This window comes from Capra hircus, chromosome 7, assembly GCF_001704415.2.
Source record: "Capra hircus breed San Clemente chromosome 7, ASM170441v1, whole genome shotgun sequence".
Classification (NCBI taxonomy): Eukaryota; Metazoa; Chordata; class Mammalia; order Artiodactyla; family Bovidae; genus Capra; species Capra hircus.
Window position 1 is genome coordinate 64,150,094 of NC_030814.1, and position 23,056 is coordinate 64,173,149.

At 45.4% G+C, this 23,056-nt stretch overlaps 1 protein-coding gene and 1 pseudogene across 2 annotated transcripts; both read right to left on the reverse strand.

Moving 5' to 3' along the window:
- Positions 2,201 to 17,512, reverse strand: TXNDC15 (thioredoxin domain containing 15). The gene is made up of 5 exons (XM_018050371.1): positions 17,273 to 17,512; positions 11,265 to 11,752; positions 8,680 to 8,843; positions 4,452 to 4,582; positions 2,201 to 2,929 (listed from the first exon to the last, which is right to left on the reverse strand). Exons 1-5 carry the CDS (start codon positions 17,502 to 17,504, stop codon positions 2,733 to 2,735), a joined length of 1,212 nt encoding a protein of 403 aa, XP_017905860.1. The 5' UTR covers positions 17,505 to 17,512; the 3' UTR covers positions 2,201 to 2,732.
- On the reverse strand, positions 20,934 to 22,941 carry LOC108636366 (annotated as a pseudogene). The gene has a single exon (XR_001918304.1). The product of XR_001918304.1 is annotated as a lysine--tRNA ligase pseudogene (transcript).

A 23,056-nucleotide genomic window follows, 5' to 3' on the forward strand; every position in this document is an offset into this window, starting at 1 on the left:
CAACTCTCACATCCATACATGACCACTGGAAAAACCATAGCCTTGACTAGACGGACCTTTGCTGGCAATGTAGTATCTCTGCTTTTTAATATGCTATCTGGGTTAGTCATAACTTTCCTTCCAAGGAGTAAGTGTCTTTTAATTTCATGGCTGCAGTCACCATCTGCAGTGATTTTGGAGCCCCAAAAAATAAAGTCTGACACTGTTTCCCCATCTATTTCCCATGAAGTGATGGGACCAGATGCCATGATCTTCATTTTCTGAATGTTGAGCTTTAAGCCAACTTTTTCACTCTCCTCTTTCACTTTCATCAAGAGGCTTTTTAGTTCCTCTTCACTTTCTGCCATTAGGGTGGTGTCATCTGCATATCTGAGGTTATTGATATTTCTCCTGGCAATCTTGATTCCAGCTTGTGCTTCTTCCAGCCCAGCGTTTCTCATGATGTACTCTGCATAGAAGTTAAATAAGCAGGGTGATAATATACAGCCTTGACATACTCCTTTTCCTATTTGGAACCAGTCTGTTGTTCCATGTCCAGTTCTGTTGCTTCCTGACCTGCATGTAGGTTTCTCAAGAGGCATGTCAGGTGGTCTGGTATTCCCATCTCTTGAAGAATTTTCCAGAGTTTATTGTGATCCACACAGTCAAAGGCTTTGGCATAGTCAATAAAGCAGAAACAGATGTTTTTCTGGAACTCTCTTTCTTGCTTTTTCGATGATCCAGCAGATGTTGGCAATTTGATCTCTGATTCTTCTGCCTTTCCTAAAACCAGCTTGAACATCTGGAAGTTCATGGTTCATTCATGTATTGCTGAAGCCTGGCTTGGAGAATTTTGAGCATTACTTTACTAGCATGTGAGATGAGTGCAATTGTGTGGTAGTTTGTGCATTCTTTGGCATTGCCTTTCTTTGGGATTGGAATGAAAACTGACCTTTTCCAGTCCTGTGGCCACTGCTGAGTTTTCCAAATTTGCTGGCATATTGAGTGCAGCACTTTCACAGCATCATCTTTCAGGATTTGAAAGAGCTCAACTAGAATTCCATCACCTCCACTAGCTTTGTCTGTAGTGATGCTTTCTAAGGCCCACTTGACTTCACATTCCAGGAATGAAGATTATATACACAACCATAAATCCAGCAAGAGGACAGGTTAGGTAAGTAATGCTGAATCTATTCAAAGGCCTATATTATAGCCATGGTTAGGGACACTATTACCAACAGTGAAATATTTATCTTTGTTAAGCAAAAGAAGGGAGAAAAAGAAGCAATATCATGGCTACAAGTATGGGAAACGTAAGAGAAAGACTGGAGTGTTATGCATATGATGGTTGCCTGGGCCACAGAATCAAGGCAGGACAGGGCTCCAGCCCACATAGAGGCTCTGGAGAATGCTTAAGTTCGAAGCTGGGTTCCACCACTGGAAATATATAACGAACAGCAAGTTATTTAGGGCCTCACTTACTCATTTTCCAGTGGAGTCAACCTCAGAGGGCCACTGTACAGGATAAAGGAAATGGTGTATGTCAAGCACTTAAAGCAATACATGGCACACATAGTAATACTCAAACATTATTATAAGAGATGGAATAATTAGAGGGCTTTTTTTCCTTAAATATTGTAAATACAGATACACATATGAAGGTTCAAATCCTAGATTCATCAGCATACCATGTATATAACCTAGGTAAGTTATTCAACCTCAATATGCTAGTTTAGGCTCCTGTGTGAAACAGAAATAATAATGGTACTTTTCTGAGCTACGGTCCCCTCCTGCCAGGGACTACCCCAGCCACAGCTGTCCACAGCATGACACATACACTGTAAACCCCAATCGAATGTTACACTATGGGAAGGAGGCTCATCTAAGGTTCTGTCTAAACTCTGGAAATGATCAGTATAATAGTAGTTTATTATGTAGTCAGCTGTCATGTCTGAATTTAAGGGATCTTTTAGAAACAGCCTTTTGAAAAGTTCATGTAAATTACATGTTGTCTCTTTTCTACATGTGTCCTAAACTAGACCATAATCAACTGTGGGTAACAACAGTACTTTGTATTTCTTTCAGCTTTCATTAAACCTAGCAGAAGGCCAAGAACATTTTAAGTCAGTTAATGCATGCTATTAACATCTGCCTTACCCAGAAACAACTTCTTAAACCACTTTTCAGATCCTTTCAGTGAAATCAGAGGTCACAAACACCATAGTATCCAACTCTTTATTTTCCCATCAGCTGCTACTTATAAGGTCACACCTATTGATCCTAATTATTCTTCCCATAGGAGAACATTTTCCTGCTTACTGATTCTGGGAGAGAAAAGACAAATGAACAGAAAATCAACTTTCTTAGATGTATACAAGAAATCAACAGTTTTCTAAATCTACAATCTGAAAGTCTTTTTTTCTGCCTAAGTAAGCATACTGTCACTCTGTTCATTACTCCACCAGAATACATCTTCACATGTCAAACTGGATTAGTCCCTTAAAATGTTCAAGCAGTAAAAACAAGAATGGTGAATTCTACTGAATATGTTTGCATTTGCTTATTATAGGACTAGTTAAAACATCAGTTTATAGTTTTTTTTTTACACATTCAACAGTTTAGCAAACACATGATTCCTTCAATCTGACTAAAGTTGCAAGCCAACACTTCACTGGAGAAAATACACGAAATTGCAGCATTAGTCTTTGAACCGAAGGACTGAAATTCTTCCCAACTCTCCTTTGAGTCTATCACTACTCCGCATGTTCCTGCTCTTGTCCCGGAATCAGCCACCGAATACTCTCAGTTCGAATGGTAGCGTACATAATAAAGCTGATTAAAAAGAATAAGGAAAATACAAGCAACCAGTCCACACTTTTTATCAGAGTGCTGGGAAGAGGGCCTATTTGGTCAGCTTGAGTTACCACCACATTTTTCTTGGCTTCTATACCTGAAAGAGAAATCAGTTTTGTTTCAAATGAGATAGAAAACATTCCCACTACAGATTTTTCTTAAGTATTCTGCATGGCATGCAAAATGATATGTAGTCTTAAACGGCACAGCTAGTATACCTGGGATGGGCTTCACTTGCCTGTCAGTGTAATTTGTAACTTGCCCTTCTCTCCACCACATCAAAGGAGCAGGAATCCATTCAGCGGTTCAAAGCTAAAACCCTAGACTTTCAGTGAACTCACCAGGAGGGTCTGTGTCGGTGCACTGTCGGAGGTGTCTTTTGTTCTCTTTCAAGACCAAAGTTCAACAGCTTAGTAAAGCTATTCTCAGCAGTCTACAGAATGCTGTCACAGGGGGAGTAATGCTAAATTCAAAATGTTTTAAAATAATTTACTGAAAGAATTGTTAGAGCAACTAACCAACACTGGGAGCAGTGATTACCAAAGTGATTACACAGATTCCACTTGTGTTCTAAGTTTCGTGAGAGCCCTGAACAAATTGGCTCCCCTTCTCCATATCAATCTAAACGACAAGCAGGGATCCTTTACAAGACTTGGAATAACTCAATACCTGGTAGGTAGTTACCCCCATAAGGTAATTCAGCTCTCTGTTCTTCTGTGTTAGATCTAAGTAACTACATACAGCTAAGAATACATGGAAGGTATGCTATAACTTTTATTTACTTCCAATGAATATATTTCAGGAAAAAGTGGGTGCTCATAACTGAGGCCTTAAAGCTTTTGAGGAATGAACTTTTCCAATGAAGGAAATTTTATCAGTATTCAGTACTCAGACTTGTACAGGATAAAAATAAGGGCCTGTGTTTCAGCAAATATTAAGGAATTAAAATAGCATCTACACATGAATTAATAAATAGAACTCCGTACAACAACAAAAATGAAAAAAGCACAACCATACACAATAATGCAGATGACTCCCACAGACATAATGGTGAGTAAAACCAGTCAGACATGTACGAATCCATACTGTATGTCTGCATTAATACAAAGCTCAAAAACAAGGAATGCTATACTATGATAGTAGGAGGGAAGATGGTGCTTATCCTTGGGGAGAACAGGAGTGATAGTGCAGAAAGGGGGCTGGTAAGGTTCTCTTTCTGAATCTGAGCACTGGTTACTCAAGGTGTTCGCTTTGTGAAAATTCATCACTAGTCACAGGCACTAGTGACTGATGCATATTTCTGTGTAAATATTACACTTAAATGAATAATGTATATAAAAAGGTATCTATAGGTGTATGGCATGTGAATGGTATCTCAATAAAGCTGTTACATTTTTCAAAGCTATCTATAATCATATTAATATTACCTAATCATGTTAAGCTTGCCACTGATTGACACACATTTAACAGGACCACGACATTTCATCAGAAAAGAAGTTTTACATTCCAAAGCCAATCTTGAATCCTTCACTTAAGGGTAATAGCTGATCAAAAGTCACAGAAGACATATTCCTCCAGCAATAAAATGTTGTCTTCTACAGCATATTATTTCTACATACCTGTCTGGTTAAAAATGAAGATTTTCAGCGTTTCCAATGTTCTGTCTGTATGATTAAATCTAGCCATCGGTTTAGCCCCTTGAAATAACAAAATGTTCGGAACAGCCACGGTGCCAAACCTTGTAGAAAGGCTACAAGAGAGAAAACCTGAATTAACAGTGGGCTTCCTCACACAATTACGATTTCAGAATGGATGGAAATACATCAGAAAGGATCAGTTTCCCGTGACCTGTGGAGGCTTCTGACAATGAAATAAATAGGCTGTGGTTGTCTCTGACTGCCTTCCTCGTGGGTCATGGTTGGGGGCATTCCCATTCTGCTCTCTGACTTGCTTTCTATTACAACGTGGAGCTGCCCCTGACACAATTATTCCACTACTTTTGTTTCTAACAGCCAAAACAGATCAGACCAGGAAATTCTAATGCATGGACAAATTACACTGTGTCAATTTACTTGACAGAAGAAACTTCAAATCTCCAGAATGCTCATTTCCATCCCTCATAAAAGATTCAACTTATGGATAAGCAGTTAGGTTGGTGAGTCGGTGCAAAGGAATCCACAATCTAACAAACACACCAGGAAGCTCACAATTAAGGCGGGACAGTTCAGAAGTAACATGGCCTGAGCGGTACTGTTTCAACTTTTACAGAATAGCGAGCAGTGGTGTAAGTCAAAATGCTCTGGGTTCAAGCCTCAGTTCCGCCACTGAATCAGCTGTGTGACCTTTGGGCAAATTATTTAACATTTCTAAGCCTCAGTTACCCCCACTAATAAAATGGTAATACTGGATAATCAGGATTTTTTTCTTTTGCAAACATGCTGTAACATAAATATTAACTGTAAGGTCGGACCCCGCGGGCCATGATGGGCCGGCCCTCCTCTCCCTCCCGCCGGCGAGAAGGTCCCTAACGGAAGGATCCTCCCAGATCCCGGGACCAATGACAGCACACTTCACCGCTAAAGCCACCCCGCCCCAGCCGCATAGAAAGACCTATCAGCCCACGACGAACCGGCAACCTATCCAAAACCCCATCCACTAAACCCTGCCATCCCTCGCAGGGTGCATATATAAACAAACTTCTAACACGGCCCGCGCACGGACTTCCTCGACCTGCCCCTTTCGGATCCGAGAACCCCACCGCGCAGCGCTTCGCCATTAAAGCCTGCTAGATATTCTTTTGGTGTACCTGGTCGTCTTTTACCTAACATTAACATATGAGGCAAATACATGCCCCTCAATACAATAAGACAGTATCCCCTATTCTCCATAACTGAGGCTCCATACCAGGCACTGAGAAGGATGCACAGAGATGCTGCTGCTGCTAAGTCGCTTCAGTCGTGTCCGACTCTGTGCGACCCCATAGACGGCAGCCCACCAGGCTCCCCCGTCCCTGGGATTCTCCAGGCAAGAACACTGGAGTGGGCTGCGATTTCCTTCTCCAATGCATGAAGGTGAAAAGAGAAAGTGAAGTCGCTCAGTAGTGTCTGACTCTTAGCGACCCCATGGACTGCAGCCCACCAGGCTCCTCCGTCCATGGGATTTTCCAGGCGAGATTACTGGAGTGGGGTGCCACTGCCTTCTGATGAAGAAGCAACAAAAGGGATGATAAAAGCCTGCAGGGAACTGAGGATAGCGTGGAGGCTGGTGTCAGATCCATAAGCAAAGAGTGCTGAGCATGTGCTGGGAGCTAGCCCTGCTGACTAGGGGGCCAGTGCAGGGCCCCGTCAAAGCTGGACAGTGACTTCAAATGTTCTTCCAATCAGTCTGTAACCTTGGGCCAGGCCACTGAGATCCTTCCCTGAAGGCTTTGTGGGAAATACTAATTTGTGGGGCAGTTTCTTTCTTCATAAACAATTTCAGGTAAACATTATCCACACTGGAAATGAGGGCCTCATTTTCATCACCAACTTGACTATGTTCCAAACTTCACAAATTTATTCATACACAACCGCTATGTGACCTAAGAAGTAGCAACTGACTTACAGCAGGAGAGGAGGACATGGTTTATTACCTCAGACAGAGTCACAGGGAAAATATTTAACATCTGCACTAAGTTATTTGTAACTTATCTTACTGAACATTCAGAAAAAACAAAACCCCACTGAACACTGTGAACGACTACAAAACAAAGGTAAATGTATATCAAAGTCCTAAAACAATTCATCAAATTTATTGAATGTCTACCAAGAACATGCATTCAAGAATAAATATAAGCAAGAAGAATGAGGGCAAGAAGGAAAGAAAAGAATTGTTTTTTTAAAAAAGGACTTCTCTGGTGGTACAGAGGATTAGAATCTGTCTGCGAATGCAGGGGACACAGGTTCGATCCCTGGTCCAGGAGGATATCACAGCCAGTCAAATTGCCAACATCCGCTGGATCGTGGAAAAAGCAAGAGAGTTCCAGAAAAACATCTATTTCTGCTTTATTGACTATGCCAAAGCCTTTGACTGTGTGGATCACAATAAACTGTGGAAAATTCTTCAAGAGATGGGAATACCAGACCACCTAACCTGCCTCTTGAGAAATCTGTATGCAGGCCAGGAAGCAACAGTTAGAACTGGACATGGGACAACAGACTGGTTCCAAATAGGAAAAGGAGTACGTCAAGGCTGTATATTGTCACCTTGCTTATTTAACTTACATGCAGAGTACATCATGAGAAACGCTGGGCTGGAAGAAGCACAAGCTGGAATCAAGATTGCCGGGAGAAATATCAATAACCTCAGATATGCAGATGACACCACCCTTATGGCAGAAAGTGAGGAGGAACTAAAAAGCCTCTTGATGAGAGTGAAAGTGGAGAGTGAAAAAGTTGGCTTAAAGCTCAACGTTCAGAAAATGAAGATCATGGCATCCGGTCCCATTACTTCATGGGATATAGATGGGGAAACAGTGGAAACAGTGTCAGACTTTATTTTTGGGGGCTCCAAAATCACTGTAGATGTGATTGCAGCCATGAAATTAAAAGACGCTTACTCCTTGGAAGAAAAGTTATGACCAACCTAGATAGTATATTCAAAAGCAGAGACATTACTTTGCCGACTAAGGTCCATCTAGTCAAGGCTATGGTTTTTGCGATAGTCATGTATGGATGTGAGAGTTGGACTGTGAAGAAGGCTGAGCGCCAAAGAATTGATGCTTTTGAACTGTGGTGTTGGAGAAGACTCTTGAGAGTCCCTTGGACTGTAAGGAGATCGAACCAGTCCATTCTGAAGGAGATCAGCCCTGGGATTTCTTTGGAAGGAATGATGCTAAAGCTGAAACTCCAGTACTTTGGCCACCTCATGCGAAGAGTTGACTCATTGGAAAAGACTCTGAAGCTGGGAGGGATTGGGGGCAGGAGGAGAAGGGGATGACAGAGGATGAGATGGCTGGATGGCATCACGGACTCGATGGACGTGAGTCTGAGTGAACTCCAGGAGATGGTGATGAACAGGGAGGCCTGGCGTGCTGCCATTCATGGGGTTGCAAAGAGTCGGACACGACTGAGCAACTGAACTGAACTGAACTGAACTGAAGCAATAAAGCCCATGCGCCACAACTACCAAGCCAAGTACCGCAACTACTAAAGCCCGGGCGCCTTGAGGCAATGCTCTCAAATAAGGGAAACCACTGCAATGAGAAGCCCACACATGGCAACGAAAAGTAGTCCAGGCTCATCACAACTAGAGAAGGCTCACCACAACTAGAGAAGGCTCACCACAACTAGAGAAGGCTCACCACAGCTAGAGAAGGCTCACCACAGCTAGAGAAAGCCCACGCATAGCAACAAAGACTCAGTGCAACCAAAACAAATAAAAAGAATAAAACAGAAAGAAATCCTTAGCAGACATAAAACAGGAGTGCCAAGAGTTAGGCTGTTAGGTTGGGGACCTACGCTGCAGGTGAAAGTCACACAGGAAGAACGTACTTAGGATGCTAATTTTGCTAATTCAATCCGGCCAGGACCCTAACATATCCTCTGCCCCCTCCCTTGCCATCAGGCAGAGCCATCTTTAAATTCCACCAGAGGAAGAACTGTCTTTGTTCTTAAGGAGCCTCCAGAAAGTCTCCCTCAGGAATGTGCCAATCCTCACTGTTCACACTGTCTCTCCTTCCCTCAATTCCATCTCAAAGCTCAGGCTCAAGACGGCCTCCTCTGCTCCTAACTTAACTGATTACGACTCCCAAGTAACTGTAACCATCGTCCAATGGGATGAGACATAAACCCCACTGAGGGAAGATACCTGCTGTGCTGAGATGCATCCAGTGCCAAAAAGTGAAGAGCTGGAAACGCGCGGGGCAGAGAATTAAAATGAGGGGCCAGACTGGCAGAAAATCGGCACCAAGGGGTGTAAAACAGGACTAGAGTGCAGTCACTACCATTTGGGTTGAGAAAATCCATAAGGTCCTGTGGCAAAAGAAACAGAAACTGTTAAAGTCAGCAGTAAAGGATGGGTACTTCTGCTGGAAGGATACTCAAGGGCAGGAAGCACCACTGACGCCAGGGTGAGGAGGTGGGGGCGGGGACAGCAGTGTAGCACCCGGAGAACCTTCTGGGGTGGACCCAGATGGATCCACGGACCAGCAGAAAAGCAGCATCAAATGCCACATCACCAGCTTTCCTCCAAGGTTTTCCTTTTTTAACATACATATTAATAAAGGATAGTTCATCTACAATGTTGTGTTAATTTCTGCTGTACAGCAAAGTGATTCAGTTATACATACATATATTCTTTTTCATATTCTTTTCCATTATGGTTTATCACAGGATATTGAATATAACTCCCTGTGCTATACAGTAGGACCTTGTTGTTTATCCATCCTATATGTAATGGCTTGTCCATCGTATATCTGTTAATCCCACACTCCCAATCCACTCCCTCCCCACTGCCTCCCCTTGGCAACCACAGGTGTGTTCTCTGTCGGTGCGTCTGTTTCTGTTTTGTAGATAGGTTCACTTGTGTTGCATTTTAGAGTCCATTTTTAAGTGATATCATATGGTATTTGTCTTTGTCCTCCACTTAGTATGATAATCTCTAGTCCCATCCACGTTGCTGCAAATGACACTATTTTTCTCCTTTTTACGACTGATTAATATTCGTGTGTCTGTGTGTGTGCACATGCGCGCACGCCACATCTTCATCCGCTCCTCTGTCAATGGACATTTAGGTTGTTTCCACATCTTGGCTATTGTACACAGTGCTGCTATAAACACAAAGGTGCATGTCCCTTTTGTTTGTTTTTGGTCACGCAGTGTGGCTAGTGGGACCTTAGTTCCCCAACCAGGGATCAAATACCCACCCCCTGCTGTGGAAGCACAGTCTTAACCAGTGGACCGCCAGGGAAGCCCCAGCATATGTCCATTTGAGTTGTGGTTCTGTCTGAATATATGCCCAGGAGTGGGGTTGCTGGATCATATGGCAATGCTAATTTTAATCTGATGAGGAACCTCCATACTGTTTTCTAGAGTGGCTGCACCAACTTACATTCCCACTAACAGTGGAGGAGGGTTCTTCCTCTAAGCTTTCTTAATATTACTATAGAGCAATTTTAATATTTTTCATAATTCTTCAATTGATACACTAAGTACTCACAGGGTACAAGCTAATGTCCCAACCTTAGAACTGTGCATCTCACACAATCTAACAAAATCATTAAAGCACTGTGGTCTCAGGCCCAAGCTATAATCTCAGCAGATCCAAGTCTATACTAAGCAGTCAGCTCCATGTATTTGGCCAAAGGTTACTTCAGTCTGAGGGTGGATCATCCCCGCCACCACGCTAACTCTGACCACTCAAAGTGCTTTCTCCTGTGTACGCATGGAACAGCCACACGACAGTTCACACAGCTGAGGCCCAGCATTCACCAGGCACCGAGGGCAGGGTGTGACACCTGCCTTGGAAGGGAGCTCAACGTACTGTATGTACCCTAATTTAAAATCAGCAATCACATGGAACTTCCCTGGTGGTCCAGGGGCTAAGACCCTGAAGTCCCAGTGCAGGGGGCACAGGTTCGGTCCCAGGTCAGGGAACTAGATCCCACACGCCACAACTAAGAGTTCACATGCCGCAACGAAAAACCCTACAGCCAAGACTGAAGGCCCCTCGTGCCCAGCCAATGCCCAGCGCAGCCAAATAAGCAACTATTTCTCAAATGATGATAAAATCAGCAACCACAGTTCTCACAGCTAGGATTCTTTTCTTATATAAGCAGCCTGAATTCAGTCTGCTCTCTGGCTTTAACAATCTGACAGAAAACATTAGTCAGAATCCTGGTATTCTCTTTAGAATCACCATTTATCCAACTAGCTGGAAAGCACGGCTGGCCTGGACAAGTGTGTCGGCTCTCAGTCCAGAGTAAACACTAGGTTCATACTCTCTGGAGGGAAAAAAAAAACTTTCCATCAATATAACAAACTTCTCAGGGACATGACTGGTCCGAGCAATGGTACATTACAATTTTAGTAATTCAGATATCTCATTTTTATGTCTCCATAACAAATACCTCACTGAGAAGAAAAGTGCTATGATTCTGATACCAAGCACCTCCCTGTCCACTGGGATTTTTATCATGAGTCTTGGTGGTGAGATTACCCCAAGGATGACTAGGTTTAGGCCACCTAAAAAGCATAGTCAACACTAGTTATATCTCCTCCTTTCCCTACATATATCACAAAAATTCAAGTGAATTTTCACCAATGCAGCCACTAAATGCTACCCCACTTACAATATGATGAAGATTATGACTCTGCGTGTGAAAGATGACAGAGTATTAAATCATAAAAGCAATGTGCAGAAAAGGAGGAAAGTACTGAATAATTTTTTCTTACCTGTGACATATTCAAAATTTTCAGAGTGAAATTTTCTAATCCTGTCACATTTCTCTCCTCACAGTTGACCTTCGGGGATTTCAGACTTTCGGTGGCATTGGCATCCTCAGTTGGGGCGGGGTCGGATTCCGCCACGTCGGGCTCAGTGTAGTACTCCTCTTCTCTCTCCGAGAAACTTGCTCCAGCTCTGTCCAGGGAGAAGAGGCTCTCCCGGAGGTTGCATCTCGAGTCCTCCTCCCCTCTGGCCCCACAGGTGCCGCTGCTGGACTCTGGGCTCAGCTTGTCCTCGGCTTCCCCAGGAATCACCGACAACATCACCATGTGGTTGCCGTCAGCATCCAGCCCCAGCACTGCCTCCGTCTCTTCTGCAGACAGGTCCTGGCCCACCGGGTCAGGGGAAGGCACCTCCTCACTCATGTACACAGCCCCCACCTGGAATGGGTAAGCAGGCTGCTCCTCTGACCATAAGTGACTTCTTTTCTCTGCAGCTAAAACATGCCAGCACGTTCACAGTCATATCTGACTTCAAAATAAGTTAATTCCAAAGAATCACAGTCCTCAAATATGAAAAATTTCCCCTCCAGAGTAAAAAGTTACATTCCCGTTAAACTATCAGAGAGCCACCCATCATTCTCCAGGTCATGAAGATGATCACAAGGGGGTACCAGATCAATGAATGCCCAGAAGTGGACAAACGCACAGCTTCCCATGAAACCTGCAGCCTGCCATGTGGATCCCAAGCAAAAACATTCCGCTCCAGACATCCAATTAGGAAAGTACAGTACAAACGCTTTAACAATTTAATTGGTTTGATGAGACTATCCCAGAAAATAATGATGGCTTTATGGGAAGATTCTCCAGTGGTCATGTACAGGTGTGAGAGTTGGACCGTAAGAAGGCAGAATGCCAAGAATTGATGCCTTTGCATTATGGTGCTGGAGAAGACTCCTGCAAGTCCCTTGGACAGGAAGATCAAACCTGTCAGTCTTAAGAGAGATCAACCCTGAATAATCACTGGAAGGACTGATGCTAAAGCTGAAGCTCCAGTATTCTGGTCATCTGATACACACAGATGACTCACTGGAAAAGTCCCTGATGCTGGACAAGATTGAGGGCATAAGGAGAAGAGGGTGTCACAGGATGAGATGGCTGGACAGCATCACAGATGCAATGGACGTGAACTTCAGCAAACTCCAGGAGGTAGTGAGGGACAGGGAGGCCTCATGTGCTGCAGTCCATGGGGTCGCAAAGAGTCAGACACAGCTGGGCAATGAATACAGAAGATTCTACTGTGGCAAAGCATCTTTGCACCCATTACATCAGCTCTGAGACACGGATGGGATGAAGGTTACCAAGTCAGCTTAATAGATGACTGACCTGCAGTACAAGAGGTTCAGCGTGATGCGCAATGGCACAAAGCAGTAAGCAACAGGAGCGAAGTCTTACGGCTACTGCTCCAGAGCGGGCCTTACCTCCCTGCAAGATACCTCAGAGGGCTTCCAGGCCACTCTACCCGAGGAACACCGCTACCTCTAGCAGCAGCTTTTCCTGGGGGGGCCTCCACCACTGGCCTCTGCTTTCCTGTCTGCTGCCCTTGGGCTACAGCCCACAGGAGTGCTTAAAGAGGTGCCCAGCAGAGCTGGCATAGCAGCCAGGAGAGGAGGCTTTCCTCTCACTCTGGAGCCACTAGATGGGGCTTGAGCCAAAGGTTTGGGTAAGGGAGGAGTCCGAGGCAGTCTCGCACATCCATACAGGGGGCTCCACTCACTTCTGTAATAATAGCTCCTGCCCTCCGCCTCTCATGACCTCAACAACAGCCGCCAGACTCTGGGTAAGGAAGGAGTGCAGCTGCACCCGGACGAGTCCACCATATCGCTGGGGAGCCAGCAGCTGTGGAAGGAGTCCTGCATGCAAAGGAGCGTGTCTACCAGAGTGTGAGTGACCAACTGGCTTCAAAGCTGGGGAGGGGTCTGGGAGCTTCCTAAGGCAGGCACGCTTGTATAATGTCTCAAAGAACATTTCCACAGATGTCTGCAGACTCATTCGGCAATTCAAAAACACTCTCCGGGAATTCGTTTCAGGCTAAGTGGAAAAACAGAAACCAGATTTACTCTCCCTCCTGAAACAACCCCCAAAACAGCCAAATATGTTCAACAACAGCTTCAGGAGACTGAGACAGGGAAGGACAGTGATCACTGAAAACACAGCAAACACACGAGAAGAGCCCTACAACAGCAGCAGCTTACTGCCTGAGGGAGTTCCTGCCTTGACTCAGTTGAGATAGAGGGTCCAGAAAGACTAAGAAAGCCAGAGTCTGCACAACAGAACCCTGGAGGTGGGAGAGCTGCAGAAAGAGCACTCCGGTCATCTGTGGAGGGGCCTCCAGAGCGTACTGGTCAGCATATGCATGTAAGTAAACTACCCAAAACCAGGGAAAGAACCACTCAAAAGGATTAGAGATAACAATTACCCAATATCCACAGAGAGCTGGGAATAGGACCTGTCCCCACCACTACACTGGAAAACCTCATAAGCCACAGAGCCCTGGGAAGAGTGCACAAAGGGGACTTGCTTTGGTGCGTGCATGTTGAGTTGTCAAGTTGTGGCCAACTCTTTTCAACTTCATGGACTGCAGTCCACCAGGTTCCTCTATCCATGGAATTTTCCAGGCAACCATACTGGAGTGGTTGCCATTTCCTCCTTCAGGGGATCTTCCTGACCCAGAGATCGAACCCACATCTCCTGCATTGGCAGGCGGATTAGCAGGGTCCAATTAACCCTAAAGTAAATACAGCTCTGCTCTCATCTAGCAAACCTGAAAAGTAAGAATCAAACTGTGTTCAAATAACTGGATATCTGAACAAAGCTCAAGAGTATTTATAAGAATACTACAATACCTAGCACTCAACAAACTAAAAATTTACATCTGGCATCCAGTCGAAAATTACTAGGCATGCAAAGAAGCAGGGAAATTCTCGTTATCCATAATGAGAATAATCAAACCTGACCCAGAACTTGCACGGTTGTCAGAATTATTAGACAAGGCTATTAAAACAGCAACAACTGCATTACATGTTTAAAAAGTAGATGCAGAGAACACAAGATATAAAAAAAAGAGAGAGAGATCAAAATGTAAGTCAAAACCACAATGAAATATCACCTCATACATGTTAGACTGGCTATTGTCAAAAAGACAAGAAATGACAAATGTTGACAAGGGTGTGGGCAAAGGGGAGCCCTTATGCACTGTCAATAGGAATGTAAATTGGTGCAGCCTCTATGGAAAACAGTATGGAGGTTCCTCAAAAAATAAAACATAGAGCTACCATGAGATTCAGCAATTCCACTTCTGGGAACTGATCCAAAGAAAATAGAAACACTCAAGAAGATACATGCACCCCCATGTTCACTGCAGCGTTATTTACAAAAGCCAAGACAGGAAAGCAATCAATGGACCAATGGATAAAGAAAATGTGATATATACATCATACATACTAACATGAATATGTTACTACCACATCAATAATATATTAATGTGATATTATATGTGTGCATATATATCACATTGTTCAGCCATTTAAAAAAAGGAAATCTTGCCATTTGCAATAACATAGATGGACCTCCTTGAGGGCATTATGCTAAGTAAAATAAATCAGAGAAAAACAAATACTGTATGATCTTTCTTATATGTGGAATCTATCAATGTATAAACATACACAATTGTTTCTGAAAATCTAGCTCTGAAAAGGAAAAGAAAGAGCAGGTAGTTGTTACGGGCAGGTAGGGGCCTAAGGGACAGGGTTTGGTTGTTAGGACATAAGGTAAAGCATCTGTCTGCAATGCAGAAGACCCGGGTTCGATCCCTGGATTGGGAAGATCCCCTGGAGAAGGAAATGGCAGCCCACTCCAGTATTCTTGCCTGGAAAATCCCATGAATGGCAGAGCCTGGTAGGCTACTGTCCATGGGGTTGCAGAGAGTCGGACACGACTGTGCAACTTCACAAGGACATAAAACTGATGGGGAAACAGGTAAGCAGGGAGAGATGACAGGTTAGATACAGCAGAGTACAGGGTTTGGGAAGCAAGGCAAGTCCTGACGGAAGTGGGTCAAGCATTATTTTGACTATGACCTAGGGAAGGGGTTGGGTGCCTGGACAGGGAGTTCTGCCAAGATGGTGGGGATGGCAGTCTTTCTATAGCCCTGGGTTGATAAATGTGTACTACATGTATAATCAGAAGTCAAACTCAACGTGATTACTGGATTGTTCTTAAGATGAGAGCAGGGGATGAAGCCAGAGAGGCTAAAAGTCTGGAGAAGAACAAAAGGTGGCAGACTGGGGAGCCAACCCCACTCTCAAATGCACCAGCTCTGCAGAGATCTGCTCTCTGAACCTAACCAACATTCCAGGTCCCCTAAAGCAAATGGAGAATGCCAACATCCTGGAAGAATCTCCAGAGAAAAAAATCAGGGCACAAAATAGAATCTGGTGCTCCTGATCGCCTTCATGTACAACTAGATAGATTTCCCTTACAGAAAATCAAAAGGATCTGAGTGATGCAAAGAGTTAGAATTTTGAGTCAGAATAAGAGAAGACAGAAACTGTCATGCGATGTCTCTCCCCAAAGTCATCATGGGCTTTGGATTTGTTTTGAGTACTTTTTCTTTTCCTTTTTTTCTCCTTTATGACCTTCAGGACACTGGAAATACCCAGTGAACTCTCCACCATCGATGTAACTGTACAGACTCTGCTGCTGCTGGCGGTATGGTTATACAATTTTTGTGATAGGAAAACAAGTTCTTTTGAATAAAAATAACCAATGATGCTCAAAAAGCGCTAAGGATACTGCCTGGCATTTAATGAGTGTTTTCATTACTTTTCATAACTCAGCAAGCCGGCTGCCTTGCCTCTTTCCAGGACATTGTTGCAAAAGGAAAGACCTGCATACTTCTGATCCACGAGCGCTAAGTCGCTTCAGTTGTGGCCTACTCTTTGCGACCTCATGGACGGTAGCCCGCCAGGCTCCTCTGTCCATGGGATTCTCCAGGCAAGAATACTGGGGTAGATTGCCATGCCCTCCTCCAGGGGATCTTCCCCACCCAGGGATCGAACCTGCATCTCTTCTGTCTCCTGCATTGGCAGGCGGGTTCTTTAGCACTAGTATTACCTGGGAAGCCCGCGAATTCCTGGTTAAGTTCTGAATAACAAGCAAGGTCAAAGGGTCTGGACTTTAACAGAGCTGTGAGGAGTGGGGAGAAAGAACAATGAGAGTAAGTCCCAGCCATGCCTCCAGGTGGCTGCCTTCCTCCACCGAGGAGGGCCTAAGAGCATGGTCTGGCAAGCAGCGGGTTACCCGGGGTGTCTGCTATGTTGTTCCCATCTATCCTTCACACAGGCACCTGAGCAAGAATGACCTTCTTAAGAAAGTGGTCCAGCAGGGTGCAAAGTGAATCGTGGGCTTTGCAGTGAGAGATACAGGCTCTGCCAATTACCAGAAGCACAAATGTAGGCAGATTACTTAGACTCTCTGAGCTCAGCATCTTCACCAGTAAAACAGGGATACTCAGAACATATCTCGGTGGGAAGACAAAAGGAGAAAATGATAGAAGGTACTATGCACAGTTCCTGGCTCCTACTAAGGGCACGGTTGTTGATCAATCTCTCTAAGTCGTGTCCGACTGTTTGCGACACGGTACAGGTCGGCTACTGGTTATGATTATCATTAATAATAAAGTGCTCAGCACATGCGGGTACGCCTCAGTAAGCGCTAATACACGGTCGGGGCATCCCGCCCCAGCGCCTCCCACCCCGGACCGCGAGCCGGGACCACCGGAGGAAAGAGGTCGGGACAACGCGGAGAGGGGCGCTCTAGAGGGCGCCAGGGAGAGGCGAGGCGCGCAGATCGGGGCCTTCGCGCAGATAAAAGAGCGTCGCCCAGGTAGACCGCCTTGCCGGTCATTTCACGCACAGCCTCCCGCGCCGCCGCTCACGGCCCCAGCCTGTACTCACTCTCCTCGGCGCGGGCAGGAGACCCCAGCACCCACAGCAGAACCTGCCACCAGCCTAGGAGCCGCATGGTGCGGGGCGGGCCCCGGCCCGTACACCCAGGCCGAAGGGCAACAGGCGCACAGCGGCGCGAGTCGCGCTCCCCGGCGGAGGAAGGCTGGGGGAGGAGAGGCCGGGAGCGCGGGCGCGGTCCCGTGCCGCCATCTTGGCAGCTGGCAGCCACCGAGGGCGCCATCTTGGAGTCGGGCGGCCGGCTCTGGCTCCTGGGCTCTTGCTTGCGGCGTGGGGCTCCCGGCTGTTTTCCAAATTGCCTGACCCTGGTGCGGCCTGGCGGCTGGCGGCACACCCTGCGCCCCTGCCCAGCACTTCCTTCTCGGGCCAGAAAGGCCCAGAAGCCTCCTGTTGGAGCGTTCATGGAGGTTCAGATCTCCAGCTATCCTTCCCAGGTTGCCAGATAAAACACAGGATGTCTATTTAAAAATTTCACATAAACAACGAATGATTTTTCTCACTGTAAGAGACCAACCAATGCTAGGCTGCCCTAGTTTTGCTATAGTACATTTTCTAGTGGGACCAGAAGGATCTGGGACAATGGACAACATGGGTGGAAGAGCCCACATTTGTAAACTAGATCACTACAGTCATCATTTGGAATAACAACCTTACCCCCAACAGTGTAGTAGCAAAGATTTTCTTTAATTTCTTGTCTCCCGTAATCTTGGGCTTCCCGGGTGGCTCAGGGGTAAAGAATCCACCTGCCAATGCAGGAGACTCCAGTTCCGTCCCCACTTCAGGGAGATCCCCTGGAGAAGGGCATAGCAACCCACTCCAGTATTCTTGACTGCGAATGCCTATGAAACAGAGGAGCCAGGAGGGCTATAGTCAAGGGGTGGCAAAGAGTAGGATAGACTTAGCAACTAACAACAACATACCGTCCTTACTGGATCTGAAGGGGCGTGGCAAGCCACTGGGACAGAGGATTAAAAGAATTTAGGATTAATGAACAGGAGGCTGATTTGGCTCATCCACACACTCTTTCCTCTTTATTATGTCCTATTTCCCTCTCTGTTTGTGTTTTGGCTGTTTGTTTGGACACATGCACTTCCAGATGTTAGACTTGTTTTACAATAAATGCTATCTCTAATGACAACTCAATATATACAGCCAACAGAACAGAATGTATATTTGACTGTCTCTCCACCAGGTGGCACATGCACTTAGTAAGAGTTTAAAATATTCAGGTTTAAAACAGGTTTTACTTTCATTTCCTACGAGGTAAAAAAGTTGACATCATCCTCTTTGGCTGAACTCTATGCACCAACACCATACATCCTGGGGATTGTTTACACAAGAAGCTGATAATATTTGGAATTGTTGGGACTTCCCTTGTGGTCCACTGGCTAAAACTCCAGGCTCCTGATGCAGGGAGCCCAGGTTCAATCCCTTATCAGGGAACTACATCCTACATGCCACAACTAGGACCCGATGCAGCCAAATAAATATTTTTAAAAGAAAGGAGAAATTGTTACTCACAGCTACACACCTGCACTCACAGTGTTTTGTGTAGGGTAAGGGAGTTAGAGAAGGCGAGGTTCGGAAAAAACGAGACCGGCACTTTACAGGAACAGATCAGATCACCTTTAATAAGGGGAGAGGGGGCAGTAGTCAGATTAGTGAGCTGCCGCACTAACCCAAGAAAAGAGTAAGTATATATAGGCATATATGTGGAAATCTACTGTCTTAAGGGGGCCTGTTTGTCTCCAAGGTTGTTCAGAGTAGTTATCTCTTAAACAGCTAGGTCAAGGAATTCTGGAGATGGCCAGAGGCTGGATGGGCTGGGAGCTGGGTATAATCTACCTTAATGCCCATTTTTTTTCTTTGGGTGAGAGAGTTCTTTGTTTTGCATAGAATGGTAGGGAGGACCCAGAGGGAAGTTTTAACTCCAAGCTATTTTGAGCCATGTAACTTTCCTTCACTTTGTACCCCTTAATATGTGCTTAGTCACTCAGTCATTTCCAACTCATTGCGACCCCATGGATGATAGCCCACCAGGCTCCTCTGTCAATGGGGGTACTCCAGGCAAGAATACGGGAGTGGGTTGCCATGCCCACCTCCAGGGGATCTTCACAACTCAGGGATTGAACCCAGGTCTCCCACATTGCAAGCGGATTCTTTACCATCTGAGTCACCAGGGAAGCCCGTCCTCCTTGATGAGTTTGTCTAAATTATTTTAGTCTGGTGAGTCATGAGGACCTCTTTCTCTCTCCGCCCCCACCCCCTCTTTCATCAGCAGACAAGTATTTGCTTTCATTTAGATAACCAGGAAGAAGACTGAGCCCCAAAGAATTGCTGCTTTCGAACTGTGGTGCTGGAGAAGACTCTTGAGAATCCCTTGTACTGCAAGATCAAACCAGTCAATCCTAAAGGAAAGGACTGATGCTTAAGTTGAAGCTCCAGTATTTTGGCCATCTGATGTGAAGAGCCAACTTACTGGAAAAGACCCTGATGTTGGGAATGATTGAGGGCAGAAGGAGAAGGGGCGACAGACAGACAGTTGGAAGGCATCATCAATTCAATGGACGTGAGTCTGAGCAAACTCCAGCAGATAGTGAAGGACAGGAAAGCCTGGTGTGCTACAGTCCATGGGGTCACAAAGAGTTGGATACGAGTTAGCAACTGAACAAGATCACTGTGGCAAAATGAATTTTCTAAAGATTGCCACAAAAATACTCCCCATCCCACATGCTGTTGTGCAAAGCAATTTTGTCACTGCCCATCAATTTTTGCTGTTGTTTAGTTGCTAAGTCATGTCTGACTCTTTTGCAACCTCACAGACTGAAGCCCACCAGGATCCTCTGTCCATGGGATTTCCCAGACAAGAATACTGGAGTGGGTTGCCATTTCCTTCTGCAGGGGATCTTCCTGATCCAGGGATTGGACCCACATCTCCTACATTGGCAGGTGGGTTCTTTACCACTGAGCCACCAGGGAAACCCACCTCATCAACAGGTAGAACCTAATTCCCCTCCCCTTGAATCTGTGTGGGCTTGTGATTCACATATAACCAAGAGAATGTGGCAGTTTATGAAATGATCCTGTATGACTTCTGAGGCTACACAACTTTATCCTTTTTAGCTGGAAGCTTTTACAGGCAAACCTGAGCCACTGAGTAAGTAGACAGACTGTCCTGAGGCTGCCGTGCTCTGAGGAAGTTCAAGGTAGCTTGCATACAGAAGCCGTGACACTTCATGAAGAGGGATGCCCACCACCACCATCTGATCCCAGCCCTACTCTGTTCCAGCTTTGGCCAAAGTCACTAAGTTTTGGTGATTTTTTTATTTTTATTTTTTTGGCCGCACTGTGCAGCATACAGGATCTTCCCTAACCAGGCATGGAACCTGCACCCCCTGCAATGGAAGCAGGTAACCCTAATCATGGAACCACCAGGGAATTTCCTGGGTGATTTTTTAAAATAGGATAGATAATTGGATGTTATTTTATAATGTAATACCTTTCATCTGATGAGAATATTTAATTAATAAATCAGTACTTTGGGCATGCATTCACATAGTTATTCTTCCAAGCTCCTTTCCTGCCTTATCATTTTGATGTTGTATTTTGATGGACTTAAGATGACCCAATGTACTCATTATTATTATTTTTTTTTTTTTTTTAGAGACAAATAGTTTATTTGGTAACAAGGAGTAAAAAGGAATTCTTGATTCCTCTTCTCGCTTTTGGCGGCTGAACTGAAATGTGATAGTCAAATAGACAGCAACACACACAGGAATTCCCTCGCAGTCCCTGATTACAGAAATGCAAAAATGCCCGTCACACGACTCGCCATTACTGTTTTCTAGACAGAAGTGCCAGGTGCTGTGCTTTCCGGGACATCCGTGGTGGCTACATTCTCCTTCTTGTCTTCAGGTTTCATGGCAGGAAACAGAAGCACTTCCTTGATGTTATTGGAGTCTGTGAGAAACATGGTGACGCGGTCGATGCCCATGCCTGAGCCGCCCGTGGGGGGCAGTCCGTACTCCAGGGCGGTGCAGAAGGTTTCGTCTATGAACATGGCCTCATTGTCGCCAGCGGCCTTGGCCTTGGCCTGTTCTTCAAAGAGCTGGCGCTGCCGCACAGGGTCGTTCAGCTCCGTGTAGGCATTGCATATTTCCTTCTTCATGACAAACAGCTCAAAGCGCTCAGTCAGACCCTCTTTAGAGCGGTGCCATTTGGCCAGAGGGCTCATTATCTGCAGGTGATCACAGATGAAGGTAGGATTGATGCACGTCACTTCCAGGAACTCCCCGACAAGCTTATCAAGCAGCCTGGCGGTGGTCCGGGGTGGAGGGCACTCGACATCTTTTGCCACACAGATATCAAGGATTCTGCGAGTTTCTTCCGTTTCGAAGAGGTTCGTTTCTGGCAGCTTCATGCCCAGGGCTTTCTCAAGCTCTTCTACCATGCTGATTTTCCAGAAGGGCGGGGTGAAGTCAATCTCATAGGCTTGGCCTTCTGGGCCATCTGGATGGTAGGTGACCTTGTAACTGCCTGTAATGTGTTTTACCATCCCTGAAATCATCTTCTCTGTGATTTCCATAAGATCATGATAGTTGGCATAGGCCATGTAGAATTCACAGGTGGTGAACTCAGGATTGTGGGTCAAATCAATTCCTTCATTCCGGAACTGGCGTCCAATTTCATAAACCCGGTCGATGCCACCAACCACCAGCATCTTATGGTAAAGTTCCGGAGCAATTCTCATATATAAATTCATGTCCAGCTCATTGTGGTAGGTGATAAAAGGCTTGGCCACAGCTCCCCCTGGGATGATGTTCATCATGGGAGTTTCAATCTCTAGGAATCCCAATTCATCCAAGAAACTTCTTATATACATGATGATCTTAGAGCGGATGATAAATTTCTGCCTCACAAAGTCATTCAGGATCAAGTCCAAGTATCTCTGACGATACCGTGTTTCCTTGTCTTTGAGGACGAAGTGAAGATGAGGTAACATGTGCAGGCAAGGAGACAGCAGTGTGATTTCATAGGGGATGATGCTTAGCTCGCCCTTCTTGGTTTTCCCAGGATTGCCCTGGACTCCAATTATGTCTCCCCGGCGCAGTTTGTTGTTAATATGAATAAATTCTTCTTCAGATTTGTAATTCCTGGAATTGGCCATGACTTGCAACTTGACCCCCTCTCCTCGAAGGTCATAGAAGATGAGCTTTCCTCCAGAAGCTCTTTTGGCACGGATCCTACCTGCCATCTTTAAGGTGATGTCAGTCAGGTGGTCCCCAGGCTGCAGGTGACTGTATTCTTGGATGAACTGAGTGAGCGAGATGTCCACATGGAACTTGTGTGGGTACGGATCTTCCCCACTGACCTTCAGCTGGTGGATTGCTTGGCTTCGGATTTTGAAATATTGATTTGGGTCCAAGCTCTCCTCCTCCGCAGCCATGCCATCATCAGCACTGTGATTGGTGGCGGCGGCCTGACTCAGCTGCTTCTCACTGAGCTCCCTCTGCTTGGCCTCCTTCTCCGCTATTTTCTTCTCAGCTTTCAGGCGTCTCTTTAGCTCATTTTTGCTCCGTTTCGGCTCGCCGCAGTCCACTTTAACTTCAGCGCCCTGCACATCAGCCATCTTCCCCGAAGGCCGGACCTAAAGAGCTGTACTCATTATTATTTCATCAATACTGGATATTCTTTGCAGTTATAACAAAAGGCGATTAAACTGAGCTCCTTCAATAATTAAGTAGCCTCCCAAGATATACAAGAGAGTTATGTCCT

Bases quoted from the DNA above. Each gene is read 5' to 3' on its own strand.
- TXNDC15 (XM_018050371.1), bottom strand. From the start codon at position 17,504: ATGGCGCCCTCGGTGGCTGCCAGCTGCCAAGATGGCGGCACGGGACCG. The intron at 4,583-8,679 runs GTATCTTCCCTC...TCTCTCTTGTAG, and splicing joins GATGCATCTCAGCACAGCAG to CCTTTCTACAAGGTTTGGCA. The intron at 2,930-4,451 runs GTATGTAGAAAT...TTTCTCTTTCAG, and splicing joins CTTCATTTTTAACCAGACAG to GTATAGAAGCCAAGAAAAAT.